The following is a 10,673-nucleotide window of genomic DNA, read 5'->3' as shown; positions in this document are numbered from 1 at the left end:
TTTCCACCGAGTCCACCATGTTTCACCGCCATGTTCCTACAGTAGCCCAGAAAGGACAAACCAAACACGGGCTCTAGATAGGTGTAAGCCACCGTCGTTCTGCTACACACTTGACACAAAGGAGAAGTTTCAGTTGGTAGCAATATCTGACGTCACCACTAGATGCTACTAAATCCTTCTCACCGGACCTGTAACAATATCTTCCACAAAGGCATGACAAAATAGTATTGGCTTGTTGAGATGGTGACATTAGACCAAGATAGTACAATCACTGAGATCCATTTTAAAGTTATTCCAGGGGTTTGATAAACTTTGTCTTACAACTGTGAGTCAGAGTATTAGAAGAAGTCGTTGACGTTTGTGTGCAGTAATACAAACTGAGAGTTTCATGTTCATTTTCAGCCTTAACTGTAACCACTTTATAAAGTGTGACCTTTATGTCAATATAATGAAACTGTTTATTCCTGACCCTGGAAGAAGGCAGTTTGACAAAAAAATTCAATCTGTCCATCTGCTAGGTAAAACCACAAGAGTTTACTAATAGTATTTCTGTCTCTTATGAAACCAAAGCAAGAAATGAGGAAAATGGCATTATGTTTATTAAAAGCAGGTTGATCCATTCAGACATCCTAAGCAACGTAGGTACGTACACTGAATGATCTCATGCCGAACAGCAGCTGACAGTAAAATACCATCCCTACTTTGTCATAAGCTTTGTTAGAAAAGTCAGTTATCACTGCCACTTGTACCGTATTACAATGCTCATCATGAAAGACAAAGGAGAAAGGCATGTTTCTTCTGAGCCCAAAATGGCCAAAATTAAGATCTAAACAGTAACCAAAGTGAAAACTCTTAACATACAGTAATACACATACAGTATGATCAGTTATTCATAAATTATAGCATGAGTGAGCCAAAATACAATGTGAATAAACAGAGGAGGAAGATTACTAAAACTCTCTTCAATAATAACATCATGGATAGTAATCATAATCATCTTAAGGCTCATTTGGGACCTGAGGATTTCATACATACAGTGTACAACAATGCGGCTCACACTGTCACACACTTACCATGGATGAGGGCGGAAGGTAAGACATCAATTAATCAACACAAATCTGCGGTTTACAACGGAAGCCATATTAGGGGTGTACACGCTGCATTTTCTCACAATGATACAACAGGTGGAACTGAACCTCATCGGGTCAGTACCTTTGGTTACAGTCAGTTTCATGGCAACTTTGAGGTTTCGACGTGATGTGGCGCAACGTAAAAGCATGAATAAAATCCAGGCAAAGTTTCAAAGGTCCAAAATTGTGGTTTGTCATAAAGCAATGAGGCTTAGCTCCCTGTCAGCAGGGATTAGTAACAGTTGGTTTTTCCTTCTTAGACAGTGCAGGAAGTTTCCCAAAGACGGTCCAAAGAGAGGAAGGAAAATACTTCATTCATTTCTTGTCTTAAACCAAGCTTAAATATAACTTCACTCACATAAATATGAGCTATGCAAGGACCTCCTCCAACCCCAGTTCAAATCCCAGCCTCAACAAGAATAGTCCAGAGGTACACACAATATCCGTTAAACAAAACCTGCACAATCCCACAGAGAAAAAAACATCTACATATCTTATTGTGCATCACACACACACCACTGGACCGCCGATGTTAAAACCACATGAGAATATCCACTGGTCAGGAGGGAGCAAAGAAAGAGCCCCTACATTTTAATAACTCCTTGCAAGGTGGAGGAAAATAATCTCCCTCACAAAGAGTGCTTTGTAAAAAGAAGAGGAAAGAGGGTAGGGAAGGGAGCAGGTGGAAAAGTGTCTGTCAGCCTCTTGTTGTCTCTGACCTGCTGTTTCTCCTCTTAATAAGCAGCTGTAGTGCCTGGTTGATGCAGACATTTGTCATAGTACAGTCCTGGCTGTGAATATTAATGCTGCAAAGCTGACCAAGGGAAATGCAGAAGACTCTGGAGCTGCTCCTCTGGCTATGGGGCCTGAAACACACAAACAAATCAAAACCACGTTAATTATCACAGAAAAAAACTACAGCAAGCCAATTATAAAACACATTCAGTACAAAGAACAGTACAGTGTGGTGTGAGTACACAAGTATGTCGATAGATGGCACTGGTACGCTGCGCACAGTTATGTCTTTCACAGAGCTACAGGCTATAGACATGTGGGGTGGAAACAACCAGCTACTGACAATATTCTCCACATGTCTGAGCCCATTTTTGTTGTTTGATGATACATACTGTATTTCTCAGTCTGCAGATAACAGATTGTATATTTACAGCTAAGACAATTGTAAACACAACATTCATTCTAAGCTTCAAAGAGAAAAGATTTTTCGGAAGACTTGCCATTTTGCACCGCCATTTTACGCTACAAACACCAGCGCATGTTTGCAGTTTTTCAAGAGACAGTGATTTCTCACAAACAGAGAAGGACATTATTTTCATATTTCATGTCTCAGCGCTGTCCCACCTGCTATCTTTGGGATGGTAATCTGGCCACTGCTGCTTCCTTCCCCTCCCTCGCTGAAAGGTTTAATCTGGATAACGTAGTCCTGGTTGACAGGCAGCGACAACTCCAAGGACGTGGTGTTGGTCTCCACCACGCTGGGGCGGCTGTGTTTGTCCTGGCTGTACATCACCTTCAGGAAGAAGCAGAGGTAAAGATGATGACAATGTGAGGTATGGCATGTAGCCACTCCAGGTACAATGCATCATAGGAGGGGTTACAAGGTGTCCTTGTTGATACATTGACAAGACAGTGTGAGTTCTGGCTTGTGTTTCTCTCAGATAGCTCAGTGAGATGTAATGTGCTGCCTCTGAAACTAACAAGGATCTATCTTACTGTAGATATCTGCACATGGCTGTGATGGACCACCAGAGGAAATGGTGCAGTGGAGACAATGGGAATGCATGTAGAGATGCATCAATCCAGTAAGCCGCAGCTTAACTCTGGGCAGTGGATGCATCTGTCCATTATACTATAAAGTAAGCTCTCACTCTCAGGAGACCTCTTTAATGTAGTGCGAATAATGTGCAGCGACTGCAGGTGACTAAGACATTGATTTCATAGTTTCATATTCTAAACATAGGAGGCAGCAAATTAATGTCTTAACAATTTTGTTCAGGTTGGTAAGCCAAATGGCACAGGATTCATGACTACCTGAAAGGCAATTTGTGAAATAACAACATGATAAGTCAAAAGTCGCTTTCTTTCCTACAATGACTGAGAAACAATCAGACAAAGTTGTGGCTGAAATCACATGGTGAAAATAATTGGATGTGGGTGTTGTGGTTATCAAGGGGTTGTTATTTTAAAGAGACTAGGCAATTTGTGGAGGACTTCAAATTAAATGAATATTCAGTTACACATCATGTCATCCACAACTTTAGTATGAAATAGTTTGAATAGTTAAAACACTGCATATAAAATGCAGTCAACTCTACAGTGAGCTGTTTAGATGTTTCCTTACTTATTAGCGAAATCCGGTATTAATAAATGTATGCGGTCAAAACTGGCATAAAAAACAGTGTACTTGTAAAGTAAATAGAGCAAGTCACAGTCATTGTCTGTTAGGTTATAATTGAGAAAACCATTCAGACGACAAAGCTGCAGTTTAAGCACTCTCTATTTGAGAAGTGAAGAACTCTCTGCTTCTTACCTTATATCCTGTGACTTCTGACTCGTTCTCCAGAGCGTGTACTTGGTCCCACCTCAAGATGACCTTGGAGTTAGAAGTGTTCCACATAATTTTGACCGGAGCTTGACTGGGAGCTAGGGGGGGATGAGGGGGAGGAAGAGGAGTGAAAATAACAAGCCACCTGGTCAATAAACAGTAGAGTCCAGAACCAACTCAGCATGAAGGAGATTTCTCATTATCAGTTTATCATCCTGCTGTTAGGAGTGAGCATTGACTCTACGGCTGTTTGTGAGGGAGGTGGTTGGTGAGAGTGATGAGGACATGTGAGTGTGTAATGGAAATATTAAACTGTGATCAATTATTTACATTATTAGCCTATATGAACATAGGGTGATACTCATCTCTGTCAGAGCCCTGTGAAGTTTCTACACTAGTGGCTCCATGGAGCATTGTTTTGGCAGTTGTTTTGTTTGACCAAGGACGTACATGCATGTGATCATTGGCATGCAGGCGACGCAGAAGAAAAGCGTGAAATAATATAAAGATAAAGAGGAGTTAACTGACGTTTATCGGAAATCTCTCAGCAGGGAAACATCGCATCATTGTCCAGCTAGGCCTGCATGTCAAATCGCACAGGGTGATTGTAAAATTTAACTGGCATTTACATTAAAGATTGGCAGGCGTTCTACATGATTGTCACACACAATTCATGTTGGTATGATCCCCAGGCCGGGAGTGGGCGTGGCATTTAATACATTTAACGGTGGATAAACAAGAATCCTCCACATGGTACCTTTAAAGGGTCCTTGTGTAGTGAATATTCCCTACTTTCACTGTAATTGGTGAGACAATTTTGCCGAGAGGAAATATATCAACGGGTGCACCTTTAGCCAGAGGGCGAGAAAAGCAAACAAAGGAAAACCATGCTCAAAAAGACACAGTCAGTCCCCCTCACTGTGCTGAGAGCTCTTACGCGGTTTCTTGGTTGTGACATTGACTATGATGCTTTGCGGACCCACTCCAGCGCTGTTATAGGCCCTCAGGGACATGTGATAGGTACTGCTGCCCTCCAGATCCCTGATGAGTACTGAAGTTTTATTCCCCACTGTCCTGATCACGCTGGCTGTGTCCTGCTTCTTCCTCTCACCCCAGTACTGCAACTAAAAACACACAACAAACACAAAAATTACATTTTTGTCGGCTTGCATCTGATTTGTTACTCGTAACTGCACCATTGTGGGCATGAATGCTGGAGGGCTTCATCATGCTTATATACTGCAGTTCACTTCATGATTGAATATTTATATAGACACTAAAACAAAAAGGTCATTGTTATCCAAGATATAATGCCACTAGCTGTTGACACTGTCAACTACATTTGTACAACTCCTATTGTGTGGGCATGTGTTGGTTTGACCTCATAGCCCAGGATGCGTCTGCGGTTGTTGCTCCAGGCCAGCGGCTTCCAGGTGACCTCTACCTCGGACGCAGATACACTCTTCGCCCTCAGCCTCCCTGGAGCTCTGCTGGGCTCTGAAGCACACAGGATAGTCATGATAAGGAGAAATGCACGGATTCACTCAACCCACGTCTTGGGAATGACTTATTGAATACACTGCAGCATGCAATCTCTCCACATCAGTGAGTGCTCCAATATTAAGTCCTGGAAAGTCCACTGAATTCAAATACACTAAAACAATCAAAACTCATAAAAATAATCAAACTAATCTGATCCGTTGCAAATATTCCCAGGGTTTATCTGCCACATGCTTTGCTACAAAGTTGTCATAGTACACACCTTCTTCGGCTGAGTAGATGGTGGTCACTGGACTAAAGGGGCCTTCTCCCTTGTTGTTGTAAACCCCGACTTTGACTTGGTAAGGGGAGAAGGGAGGAATGCTCTCATTCTTGAAGACATATCTAGAGGCGTCCGGGGACGTGACAGCAGCCTGCATCCAGCCCTGCGCCCCGAGTGGGCGGAAAGCCACCACATAGCCAAAGCCTGGACCGCTCTGCAGCTCCTCAGGAACAGGCTAAGGAGGTATGAGTCAGAGTGATGACTCAAAATGACTGATCTTAAAGATATTAATACCTAAAAGAAATGCAGCTATGCACGGATTAGGGCACTTAGAAAAATAGTGCTGAGGGAGGTACTGTACTTGCAAGCCTTGCATAAACTTATCACTCTATCTGCTGAAGAGGTTTTATACTGAGGGGAAATAAAATGGCACTATCCTTTCTTTACACTGTATGTGTCAATTTCATAGTGCAATATATGTGTCCATTACTATACAGGTCAGGGTGATGCATTTCATATATTTGTGTGTTTTTTTTTAAATGGTGCATTTGAATGTAGCATATCATTAAAAAAACATTGTAAAAATACAATCATAACAATTCACCAGAAAACACAATCAAAAATGTTATGCATGTAAATACAAGATTACCTCCCAAGTAATGACCACCTCTGAACGTCCTCCACCACCGCCATTCACTCTGCCCGGAGTCACCCTGGGAACTAACAGATCAACCGCAGTGTTAGAAGCACAAGTTTGTTCAAGTATCTGAAACTAGAAATTACAATATGGAGTACCACTATGGTTGCTCACCCTACAATTAAAAGAGTAAGAGGTATTAAAGAGGTAATGGACATGTCTAACATTTTCAAGAGTTAGACCTTTCTTAAATTTATACTTTAAAGAGTACTACACTAATTTAACATCACGCTGGTGTCACTGTCGGTCTTAAGATGGACAAAGATATTGCCTTTTTTATTCCATGCATCCTTCTTTGTTGTGAAGACCTGGCACCTCCATTACACATGATGCCATTCAACTGCAGACAGTTTGTAGCCTCAAGCTGGTAGCCTCAAGCACAATGAGGAGCAGGCCACAGAGGTCTGGTAAGCTCAATTCTTTTTCCCATTCAAACTGGTAGTCTAAAGCTACAACCGACACTGCCAAGAGACGTGACTTAGGGCGGTTTATTATATTTTGCACAGCTTCCTCTAGACCCACAAAAGTCTTTATATAACTTTTTTCACATATTCAGTATCACTCCATACGACCTAAGACGTGACATTGGTGCAATTTGCCTTTTAATGTGCAGCACAGTGGATACAACGACACATTGTGAAGCCATTAAGCACTACCCTATACTCAATGAGAAGGTCTTTATGGATCGGTCATTATCAGACAATATGTAGCTCAGTCCATTGGTGACTCGGCTGGGAACAGTAGGGTCGCCAGATCGAGTCCTTGTGTGGACCACGAATGGAGTGTGTAATGTTGGCTTGAGAGGTGCCAGTTCATCTCCTGGGCGCTGCCCAGGTGCTGTTGAGCAAGGCACTGAACCTCCAACTGCTCAGGACGCTCGCTTTGACATCGCTCCATTACTTGAATGTATATAGGTCCTGTTTGTGCATGTGTGTGTATTTCGGGCCTGTGTGTGTTTAACCTGAATAATAATAACAGAGTGAAATAAAGGTATTCTTCTTGCTTTATGTTTTTAACTCATCTCATCTCATCTCATCTTCAACCGCTTATCCGAGGTCGGGTCGCGGGGGCAGCAGCTTTAGCAGGGGACCCCAAACTTCCCTTTCCCGGGCCACATTAACCAGCTCTAACTGGAGGATCCTGGGGCGTTCCCAGGCCAGTGTGGAGATATAATCTCTCCACCTGGTCCTGGGTCTTCCCCAAGGCCTCCTCATGTTTATCCATATAAATGTTTGTATATATACTACAGTATGTGTACGTATCTACACATATGTAGGTGCATGTACTTGCAGTTACTGTATGTATAAATACTCTGTGTGTATGGTTACTTATTTACACATTTGGGGTGGGTGATTTTATCGAAAAAAAATGAAATCTATTGTTAATCCACTCATTTAACTAGATTTGATGCATTTTGGTTCTGAACTAAAGTGATACTGTCTCTACTATATGTATTTTCTATGCACTGCCCTAAAGGGGACTTGTTCTCTCCAGACACGCACAGGTAAAACAGTCTGACTGCTGGGCATCAACTTATTTTTATTGTGCTTTTAATTAATTAATGTGTTGTGTGCCCTGAAAGAAGTTCATTCAAAGTAGATCATTCTCTGAAATACACTGATACAATAACATTCTCTGAATCAGGATATCTTTGTATATAATGGGCATATCTTGTGTCACTGTTGGCAGCAGAGGAAATGTAAGGAGCTTCTGATACATACGCATTTCTTTGGTGCGGGCCTTTTTGGAGGGTTTGCTGGGCTCTCCTGTTCCTATGCTGTTGGTTGCCAGGACCCTGAACTCGTACTCCACCCAGGAACTCAAGTCAATGACAGTGGACGACAGCTGCTTCCCCCCGAGCAGTTCAGGAACTGAGAGAGGTCGTGGAAATAACCTTTCATCAAAATCCTGCTTGATCTGCCACCATTAGTGTTAGCCAAGCTGGCGATGTGTTATTTACTGTCACTTCATGTGTCACATCCTTCTTACTCCTTTTTAGCTACTAATTTCACATTTGCGCATCCTAAACTCAGACTGTAAGATGAAACCAGCCTACCGGTGGTAACGGCTTGCCATCCAAGAGAGAAGGGCGTCCTGGCCTGGATGGTGTAGCTAAGAATGGGGCTGTGGTTATCCATACCGGTTCCCCAGGACAGAGAGGCAGTAGTCTCTGTCACCTCAGTCACCTGACAGTCCACAGGGGGGCCTGGGGGACCTGGAAGGATAATTAGTCACAGTTCACTCATACAAGAGGATATGTACTGTAGAGATTAATGAAGACAAGAGGCAGAAGAACAGAGTTATAGAGTGGGTGGGCTATAATTAGATCAGATGTAGCAGAATGACAGAATTAGTAAAATAGTTTATTAGGGCAGATGTGAGTGCAATACCACGCTACAATCAGTCCGAAAGACAAAACAAACAGAAAATCGTTTGGAAAAAAAAACATGTTTTTTTCTGAAGTGAAGTTTAATACAATTTATGAGATAAAAAAAGATCATAACATGCCTGAGAGCAATGGTTCCTCACATATCAGAGGGGTCACAGGATGATTAAAAGGATAAGAAAGAAGAAAATACTTGCAAAAAAACCCAAAAATATTCATTCATCTCTAATCTTTGTTTTTTGTCAATGACATGATAGTCATTGTGAAGGAAAATCACAAATCTGCAACTCATGAACATTCAGTATGTATATGATGAGGGGTCATAGGTAGGCAAAGGTTGGGAACCACTGCCATACAGGGGATTTATGTGGGCAGGCAAAGGTAGAATCTTACCATACATCCCACAAACTGTGCCTCCAAAATGGTAATTATATGGCCATAGCATACACTGTCAGGCCATATGGTTATATAATATATACATATATATGGGATATATATATATATCCCACAGTAACTTTGTTCACATTCTTTCATTCACTTTGTGACATTTTATTTATATTCTAAAATAAAAAAAAAAAAAAAAAAAAAACAACAACTGCAACTTCCCAGCTTGGGATCAATAAAGTATTTCTATTCTATTCTACTCATACAGCAGAGTGGTAATGGGAAGGTTTTTTTTTTTTGCTAGGAGACTACTCCCAGCTCTCGTGTTTGAAAGAGAGTGGCAGAGTTTGTAGTAAGACTGTTGTGTGCTAAATGTAGCAACCTGTGCAACGTATGTACCCATCGTCACTGTGTCTGACGTTCTTAATGCAGAACAATAAATCTGACTTCAAGGTTTGATTCTTTTTTTTCACATGGAGTTGTTTTAACATAGCATCCTCACCTCTGACTACCACATCAGTAGCAATAGACACACTGTCCACCTTGGTCTGAACAGCACACGTATATTTCCCAGCATGCCTCAGTTGAATGTTCCTGATCATGATGTCCCCAGCCGAACGCTGTCAGTGCACAAGTTAGGAAAAAAAGGTGACAAAAGGATCAGTAAAATGCTGCAAAATAAACTAAAAGTTCCGTAGAAACAAGTGCAATGCCACAGTAATATATTTTGGCATTCAGTTTATTATATAATGGAAGAGAAAGGTACAACACAAGTCCAGGGACACACCAAATGACTGAGTGAAGGTTTTTGTGATCACTTATAAGGAGATAGTTCTTTGTGGGGTATTAATAAGCTTCTTTCAGCTCTATCCCTTTTATGCTCTCTGATTTTGAACCATTCAATGCCAAATGCATTATTAGCTTTGAACTTTAAAGTTAGTGCTAATGTTGAGTTTATGTTTTACTCTATCTATGAAAGTAAGGGACTGTGAAAGAGCATGGTACTCGATAATTACTTTGATGTATAATCAGGGACATTTTAAGTCATTCACTCTTTGAAACTCCCTGCCATCCTTAATATATATATAACTGGGGATGGAATGAGTCACAGATCTTTCAGTTTGGAAAATTTTATATACAGCACGAAAAAAAGAACTTCCAAGCTTGCTTATTAAATCAAGTGAGACTGTAAGAACTCTTGCAAAATACAGTAATCATATGTCATGTGGCTTTTAGATAGAATAAAAAGGTAAATGGGATTTTCTGTCCATTAGGTCACGTCCGTATCTACAAGGCAGTAAAATTGTTTAATGTTAAGGCTGACTTGTCTTGATTTATGGGCTGTTGGGTAAAATGAAAAAAAAAAACAACTAAGCAAAATACCGAGATGTAAAGTAACATTCTATTACATTTTGTATTCATTCTTCAACTCAATACTGAAGATGGTGACTGTGTTTCCAATGCATGTCTCATGCAGCCTTTTTGCCTCCCTTTCATCTTAAGTCATATAAGCATATATCAGACTACCAAATCTTTATTCAGCATCTTATTTCCAGTGGAAAGTGTATTTCAATTTGTTCTTTACTGCTGTACTTAAAATTTCTTTCAATTCCAGATGGACACTTTTCAGATATATGCCCATAAGCAGGGCTCAAAATTGCAGATGTCCCAGGGACAATAAAGATAGCACATTGGACATAAAGATACAGTGTGTGGGACAGTGAACAGTAGCAAAAATTAAACAAACTAAA

General features: G+C 41.0%; 1 protein-coding gene across 1 annotated transcript in view; it reads right to left on the bottom strand.

Moving 5' to 3' along the window:
- Window positions 1-1,871: 1,871 nt before the first annotated feature.
- Window positions 1,872-10,673, bottom strand: part of cntn3a.1 (contactin 3a, tandem duplicate 1) — a gene marked incomplete at its 5' end in the record, with an annotated part of 63,916 nt that continues 55,114 nt past the window's right edge. The window contains 10 exons of the mRNA XM_083920128.1: window positions 1,872-1,996; window positions 2,490-2,658; window positions 3,679-3,791; window positions 4,631-4,817; window positions 5,075-5,190; window positions 5,456-5,690; window positions 6,105-6,175; window positions 7,874-8,023; window positions 8,209-8,367; window positions 9,425-9,542. Coding sequence (XP_083776254.1) covers window positions 1,905-1,996; window positions 2,490-2,658; window positions 3,679-3,791; window positions 4,631-4,817; window positions 5,075-5,190; window positions 5,456-5,690; window positions 6,105-6,175; window positions 7,874-8,023; window positions 8,209-8,367; window positions 9,425-9,542 — 1,410 coding nt within the window. The 3' untranslated portion in view covers window positions 1,872-1,904. The remainder of the gene's footprint in view (window positions 1,997-2,489; window positions 2,659-3,678; window positions 3,792-4,630; window positions 4,818-5,074; window positions 5,191-5,455; window positions 5,691-6,104; window positions 6,176-7,873; window positions 8,024-8,208; window positions 8,368-9,424; window positions 9,543-10,673) is intronic.

Source organism: Echiichthys vipera (genome assembly GCF_963691815.1).
Source record: "Echiichthys vipera genome assembly, chromosome: 9".
Classification (NCBI taxonomy): Eukaryota; Metazoa; Chordata; class Actinopteri; order Perciformes; family Trachinidae; genus Echiichthys; species Echiichthys vipera.
This window is presented reverse-complemented; position numbering and strand designations above follow the sequence as displayed.